Consider the following 8,288-nt stretch of genomic DNA (forward strand, 5'->3'; position numbering starts at 1 on the left):
TGGACGCAAACCTGGAATCTCAGTTTGATATGCCTCCCGTGAAACTCCATAGGATTGCGCGACTTCCTGAATGTATAAATTTGCCAAACTATTAGTTGAAACGGTCGTGTGAATCGAGAGGAATTGGGCAGCCTTTATCAACCTATCAATAATGACCCAAATCAATCATGCTTCCTCTGTGTCTTAGGATGGCAAGATATGAAGTCCATGGAGATGTTGTCCCACTTCCATTCAGTGAGTGGCAACGGTTGAAGGAGGCCAGCTGGCTTGCGTCACTCGGCCTTGATCTTCTGACACACCATACATTTTGCCCGAAGTCTACTATATCTCTCTTCATGTTGCCCCACCAATACTATCTCTTGATGTCGTTATACATTTTAGTACTACCTGGGTGGATAACTAACCTAGAATGATGGGCTTCTACCATAACCTCTCTCCTTAAGTTAGCATTGTTGGGTACGTATACTCATCCCTGATACCAAATACCACCGTCACCACCAATCCTCCAATCGGGCATTTCTTTGCCCTTACACCTTTCCTTCATTTTGACAAGCCACTCATCCTAGTCTTGGGCAGAGATTACTTGTCTAACCAGGGTCGGCTCTGCAGTCAAAAGTGTTACGTAAGTGTCCGGCTTGTCAAGGGTAAGCTAGATGTCGAAGTCCTATACAAACTCCATCATCTCCCACTCTTTGATCATCAGGGTGGCTATCAACTCATGTTTCTTCTTCCGGCTTAGTGCGTCGGCCATGGAGTTTGCCTTACCCAGGTGGTAAGATATGTCGAAGTGGAAGTCTTTGAGCATCACCATCCGCCAACGCTAGCGCATGTTCAAGTCCTTCTGCGTAATTATGTACTTCAGATTCTTATGGTCATAGAACAACTGGAATTCTTCCCCATAGAGGTAGTGTCTCCATATCTTTAAGGCGAAGACCACTGCTGCCAATTCCAGATCATGCGTCGAGTAATTCTCTTCATGCTTCTTTAACTGCCTCGAAGCACAGGGATCACTTTATCATTTTGCATCAGCACACATCCTAGTCCCAACTTTGACGCATCACTATATACCCTGAACATCTCTCCCTCTTATGGAAGAGTGAGTACTAGGGTGGAAGTTAGTCTCATCTTCAGCACTAAGAAGGCCACTTTTGTGTTCTCATCCCACGTAAACCGGTTGTTTTTCTTCATCAGTTGGGTGAGCAGTTGTGCAATCTTGGAGAATTCCTTAATAAAGCACCTGTAGTATCCTTCCATGTCCAGAAAACTCTGAACCTCAGTGACTATGGTAGGCTGCTCCCACTTAGACACTGCTTCCACCTTGGCTGGATCTACTACTATTCCTTCTGCTTTCACTACATGTCCCATGAACTTCACTTCCTCTTCCCAGAACTTGCACTTGCTCAGCTTGGTGTATAACTGATTCTCCCTCAGAGTGTTCAAGAAGGTGTGCAAGTGTTGTTTGTGTTCTTCTCAACTTTTCGAGTTAACCAGGATATCGTCGATGAACACAATCACGAACCAGTCTAAGTATGGCATGAATACCTAGTTCATCAGGTCCATGAATACGGCCGTGGCATTGGTGAGGCTAAAAGACATAACTAAGAACTTATAGTGCCCATAGCAAGTCCTGAACGCCGTCTTAGGGATATCCTCATCCCTGATTCTCAATTGATAGTATCCTGATCGTAGATCTATCTTGGAGAAGTATCTGGCATCCTTAAGTTGATCGAATAGATCGTTGATGCGCGGCAGGGGGTATCTGTTCTTTATCATCACATTGTTCAGTCTTCTATAATCTATACAGAGACACATTGACCCGTCCTTTTTCATGAAAAGAACTGGCGCTCCCCAGGGAGAAACGCTAGGGTGGATGAAGCCTTGGGCCAGTAATTCATCAACTGACTCCTCAATTCCTCCATCTAGCAAGGAGGCATGCGAAACAGAGGCAGTGATATAGGGGCGATTCTTGGCTTGAGATCGATACAAAAATCCACTGCTCGCCTAGGGGACAGCCTTGGTATTTCTTAAAACACCTCTGGAAAATCTCTCACTACTAGTATTCAACTGATGGTGACTTCTACTGTTTCAGCTTTGCCTAAAGCCTGTAAGCTCTCGAACATATCGAGTCTACCTCTCCCTTTCAGTGTGAAGGAGGCTTGCCTGGGGATGGATATAGTAACTATGTTGTCATGACAGTTCATAACTGTGTGTACCAACGTAAGCTAGTCCATCCCAAGTATGACGTCAAACTGTCTGACGGGCATGACGATTAAGTCCACCATTACTTCACGATTTGCGAGAGTGACAGGACATTAACTACATGCCTTGTCCATTTCTATGAATTTACCCATAGGGGATGTTATGACTAAGGGGGCATGCATTTGAGTTGTGTTCAGTTCTAATTCAAATGCGATAGCAAAATCAATGAAAGATAAAGTTACACCAGAATAAAAAGGAGTGAGTACAAGGGTACCGTTGACGTGAGCAGTACCATGAATGGTCTGAAGAGGGCCCTGTTCAACATCCGTAGTGGTAAATGCATACATTCGAGCCAGGGGAACCCTCTACTGAGCCGGGGGTCCCTGCCTGGGCTGTTGGGGCCTGGGTGCTGCCCTGGCTACCACTTGGTTCTCCTAAGGATGGTTTGTCAGGAGTGGAATTCCCTCATCCCTCATCCTCTAGTAACAGTTTCAGGTGATGTAGTCGTAGTTCTTGCCGGGGAGCATGGGCGGAGCTCGTGTAGGTAGCAACCTGAACCTCCTCTTTGGGACAGGTGGAGCAGGAGGAGCCTGTCATAGTCTGACAGGGGCGTCTCAAGCTTGGAGGCGTGAGCAAATAGTGCACTCAAAGTCTTTCTTTACCCTCATCGCCTTATCTACAAATTTCAAAAAATCCTTGAAATCCCATGTGCATAGTCGAGACTGTATCCTGGGCTTAAGTCCCTCCTTAAATTTTTGCAGCTTATACTCCTCATCCTCGAGGGCCTTGGGCATATATCGGGACAACTCATCAAATCGTGCCTCGTACTGGGCGACTATCATGTTTCGCTGCTCTAGATTTAAGAACTGTGCGATCTTCTCGTTTCGGCACGATCGTAGGAAATATTTCTCTAAGAACTTCATCCTGAAGCTGGCCCATGTCCAAGTGTACCCAGCTAGCACACTTCTCTACACTCTCCCACTAGTTTTTAACCTCCCCTTTAAGTAGGTATGTGGCCAGACGGACCATTTGGGCATCTCATCACTCTAAAGGCCTCATCATCTAGGCGACCCTCGCCAACCAATGTTCCTCCTGAACTGGGTCGGGTGCTCCCCTGAAGGTCAGTGGTTGGAGCGTCTTCATCATCAGTGTGTGCACATCTTACTACTGTCGTGCGAAGGTATCCTACTACTGCTGCATAGCGGCGGCCATCTGCGCAAAAGCTGCGAAGGTCGCGACCCCTGTTGGTGAATCTGCAGGTGCATCAACTGAAGGCATTCTTTGCTCAAAATACTTTGAGGGTAGCCCTGATGGAATCACCTAGGGGGAAGGAGAATCCCCTATGGCCTCAGATCTTGTATCCATATTCCCCACTCCAGGTGGAAGGCCTAGCGTATAGACAAGGCTACGCACTCGCTGGTGCTCTAGTGATGGAAGGGGATGTATGTTGACTGTATGGGTCTGTTGTGATCGTAGCACAGGTGGCATGGCTTCTTGTGATGTCAAAATTTCATGGTTTAGGCATTGGGAGAAGCGATTTTAGTCAATTATGAAACAACACAGGGGTTAAAGGTCTTGTTATCTCGCATGCCGCATTTACGTCATGGTGAGCATTCAGATGACTATCTTAATGTTAAGGGGGCTAAGGTTTTTGTTTATAGATTCAAATGACTATCTTAATGTTTCCTAAGGGATCCTAAGTCCTTTTCTAAAGGACCTAAGACTTCAATTCATACTCTAAATTCCTCCTAGGTATTAGGAAATTTTTCATAGGTTCAATTCTTTTATTCTCCTAATATCTAAGGAGTCCTAAGTATTTTGTTTCTATTTTCGTTCATCCTATCTACTTCCTAAGGGAAAATTTTTGCATTTCCTCTAAGTTAATCCCTTACGAATTTTGTATGCTGAACCCATAGCCAAGCTATCTCAGACTTTGCTTTAATACCAACTTGTAACGCCCCAGTTTTTGGGACCTGAGTATACAAATCGCTTCCTGAAAACCTGGGAGTTAACAGATAATCATGTGGCAATCGATATAAGATCAAAGTGCAAATGACGGAAATCAAGCATAGTATAAGCTGTAACCAAAATAGGAACAATATCTTAGCCCACTCAACTGGGGGCCCAATAAAAAACCTCAAGTCATAAAATGTACTAGAATGAACATTAACAACTAAATCTACTGATTCAACCCGAAGTATGAAGCCGCTTCCTAGTGTGGCTTATCCTCATTTAGCTCTTCCTCTGTTGCAACTACAGCCATCCCAAGATCCACTGTGTATTCGTCCATCCCTGCACCTGCATCCTCTGTACGGTTAAACATTGGTGAATGAGTGGCCAGCTCAATGTGACTTCCCCTCTAGATTATACACCACCGCCCTAGATAAGAAATAGCGTCAAACATTCAGATAAACAAAATATAGCAAATGCAGTCTTATTATATGCATGGATGCATGAATGCATTATCGACCCGAAGATGCTCATCTGTTCAAAAGTTGGGCTCGTCACTCATGTAAAGGCTGGACATTAGCGAAGCACATCACATGTGTACATCACGTACCGCATAATGACTACCTATCTTACATCACGTACGTAAATAAATATGTCATGTATGTATGATTAGCCAAACTGTTATTAGTCTAATTACAATGTAACACTCCGTACTTTTCAGTACTCGAGTGTTACCATGTAATTTAATTTAATATAACTAAAAAAATAATACAACCTAAATATATATACTATGGAATGTTATTTATATATTTTATAAATATTTAAAGTTTTATATTAAAATGATATGTAACTATAATTCCTATTATATGCATATACTTACAACATCATTAATATAAGTTACGAACTATAGGATTTGTAATACATAAAAATAAAATATACTAAGAAAATTTAACGACGTATATAAAATTTAAAACCTAGCACATATATGACCATACAAATAAAATTCAAATAATATATATATATATATATATATATATATCTTTGCTTACTGATGTACATACAATTTATATTAACAATCTATAATAATGTAAATTATAAAATATATAAATAATAATAATGATCTATAATAAAGTAATAACAAACTTTATAATAAAACTATTGATTAGTTACTAACGTATTTTGGAGGCCATAGGAATATGCAATGGCCCATTACTACCTTTTAACCGTCGATAATTAGTTTGGAATTAATCCAACTGACGGATTGCCATCATAGACACGTGAAAACTGTAGTTCAGTTGGTAGGGCCCACCTAAGCTTTGGATCTAACCAATCTTCAGTCAGAGGCCCTTAGTGGTAACTCTAAAGAGAATGGCGGAGTGGATTATATAAAATACCTCGGTGGGCCCCACAATCACCTTGTGTGTGCACCAGAGGGTGTACACCTGAGGTTCACCGAGCTAGCAGGAGCACTCAAACCGCTCTGACACGAAAATCCGCAAAACGGGTTTTCTCCCGCTGATTCCCGCCAGCAGGCGTTTTTAAAACGGAGGGCGTCCATTTGCTTTAATGGTGGCCAACCAGTGGGACCCATCTTCATGATCTGAACCGTCCATCTGGCTTAGACGATCCGTCTAACCAAACCCATGCAGCTTCCACTCACATCTGCCGGTGTGGTTGTACACAAACTCGAGCGAAAGGTGAGTTGTATGTGGTTGAAATTTTTTGAAAATGGAAATTCTGTCCTGTTGTTGCCAGACTGGCAACTGGATGCGTATTCCCTTTCATTTGCAACCGTTAGATGTAAAACATCTCAGCCATCTATCTTACTTAGGGTTTTTCAAAACGAAATCGTGGGCAATTTCGATTTTTGCCCACCTTATTTGGAGGGGGTCTCTACTAGAGAAAATCTGGACCACTCGTTTTAGATCTGGCGGTTTAGGAATGTTAGGGAGGCATTATAAGAGAGGCTGGTATTGAGTGTAGACCCAACTCACCGCTTACTCTTACAACAGCCCTAGAAATTCGCCGTTTTCTCCTTCCTCCAAACCCATCGATGAAACGGTCTTGGACCTTCAGTTGCCTGCATTCGCAAGCTCTATTGGACCCCTAAGAATCCTCCCATGTCATCGAATTGAAGAGAGGAGCAATGGGAAGAGATTTGTCATTGGAGCTGTCTCCTTCTTCCTCGTTTGAACCACACCAAACTGAGTCGATTCAGGTCGAATCTGGGGTCCCGTGATTCCGCTGGACATACAACAGGTGAAAGAAAAGAAGAAAAGAAAGGAAGAAAAGAGAAAGAAGATGGTGGGGGCGTTCAGCCATTGTGTCACACCACCACATCCGGACTCTGTCCGAGTTTAGGACGAGTCTGAGCCAAGTCCAGGCCGAGTCAGACAGAGCCTGCTGGGTTCGGGCCATGCCTGAGTTGTGTCTAGGCTCTGTGAAGGACAGAGAAAGAAGAAAGAATCAGAGAGACAGGAAAAAGGAGATGGCTAGGTGAGAGGGAGAGATGGGGCTGAGTTTTGGGCTAACTCGTTACCGAGTCAGACTACTGACCCATTGGTTGGGTTGAGCCCAGCTATTGTTAGACCTTCCTAGGTGAAAGGGAAAAAGAAAAATAGGGAGAAGAAGAAGAAACGTAGGAGAGAGAGGGAGGAGATAGAGTTGACTCGGTCCTGACCGAGTTGGCTCACTGGGTCGGGGGCTTGTCACGCCCCAAACTCAGAAAATGGGCTCACAAAATTTCCGATCGCCAAATCCGGCGCCGACAGTCTCCGTAGTGCCCCATTCTCGAATCCCGGCACTCACATGCCAGATTCCAATCCTGGGATCCTACAAGGAGGATTTTCAGTATAATTTTTTTTTTTTGTAATGGAGCATAACCACAAGCATAACCAAGTCACCAAAACAACATCACCACATATCCACTAAATCAAAAAGTTTAAGTACAATGAGGAAAGGGAAATACAGGGTGATCAAAAAGCTTCAAAATAAACTGATACACACTCCTGCCTCAGTGCTGCTGCTGTCCAATGCTACCTGCACGCCACGGTCGTGCATAAGCTTACAAAAGCTTAGAGGGTGGTGTAAGTGTGTGTGCAAGGCAAGCGCCAAGTGTACAATATCAGAGTAATGCGGAAATATGCGGGTAAGCCCACGAATGCAATCAGCTGTACCAAAACGATGTGATGCAAGGCATGAATGCTATCGACCATACCAAGGCCATGTGATGCGAGGCCTATGTAGCCAAATGTCATATGCGAGATGCAAAGCAAGCATGCCAGTCCTCATCAAGTACACATATTAGTACAGTTATTCTCTGGATATCACCGGGGTCTAATACACCTCTCACTGACTGCCTCCTCCCTAGCTGCACAGTCAAGCAAGTGGAAGAGACCACACTATCCGCCTGACTAGTAGCCTTCCAATACCTACCCGGCTCGTCGATAACGGACTCATTTGCGAGCTGGTCAAACTCAGCCTAGCTTATAGCCCCCTCACTCTGGTGGATAAGGCCACACCCCCTTCCAACCGACCACAACACAGTGGGAGATGCGGCCTACTGGTATTTGGCACTCGGGTGCTCATGTATCCACTCGGTCTAGACGTTGGAGCATCTCTTGGTATCAAAAAGGTTCTACGACTTTCACCCAAGGATATCCTAAGTGCCCACAGTGCTAGAACCAAGCATTTTCGGTATCCGATATGGCCATCCACGATGTATCTATGGAGCCACGACCCTGATGTCGCTAGGGCGTGCAGTGATCAAGTCACACATATGTGAGATGCATGGGTCACACCGCACAATCATGCAGCAATCCTGTGCGTACCATGCGATCATGTGGGCTACTCCATCTCATAAGGAGTCCCGAAAATGTTTCAGCCCAATGGCTTATGCTATGATCAAACATTCCTCATATCAAGCATACATATGATGCGGATGGGCATGAATCATGGAGCTATACTGTGGGCATGAATCATGATGGTAGGGTCCACTATCCGTCCAACAGTCAGCAAAATGGCTGGACGGCATGATAAAACACATGCATTAAAGGTGGATTCCACCATCAATAACACACGTACATTACTGTGGGCTCCACCGTCTGCTTGGACAGTGAGCATAAAAACACATGCATCAT

The 8,288-nt window shown here is 44.3% G+C and overlaps 1 protein-coding gene across 1 annotated transcript; it reads right to left on the reverse strand.

The window, feature by feature from the left end:
• Positions 1–820: 820 nt before the first annotated feature.
• On the reverse strand, positions 821–1,365 carry LOC131249588 (uncharacterized mitochondrial protein AtMg00860-like). Its single transcript, XM_058250387.1, has 2 exons — positions 1,105–1,365; positions 821–988 (listed from the first exon to the last, which is right to left on the reverse strand). The coding sequence occupies exons 1-2, from the start codon at positions 1,363–1,365 to the stop codon at positions 821–823; spliced, it is 429 nt and encodes a 142-aa protein (XP_058106370.1).
• Positions 1,366–8,288: the final 6,923 nt, after the last annotated feature.

The sequence above is a fragment of the Magnolia sinica genome, chromosome 6 (genome assembly GCF_029962835.1).
Source record: "Magnolia sinica isolate HGM2019 chromosome 6, MsV1, whole genome shotgun sequence".
Lineage (NCBI taxonomy): Eukaryota > Viridiplantae > Streptophyta > Magnoliopsida > Magnoliales > Magnoliaceae > Magnolia > Magnolia sinica.

Bases quoted from the DNA above. Each gene is read 5' to 3' on its own strand.
- LOC131249588 (XM_058250387.1), bottom strand. From the start codon at position 1,365: ATGGGACATGTAGTGAAAGCAGAAGGAATAGTAGTAGATCCAGCCAAG. The intron at 989-1,104 runs GTACTCACTCTT...GCTTCGAGGCAG, and splicing joins TGAGACTAACTTCCACCCTA to TTAAAGAAGCATGAAGAGAA.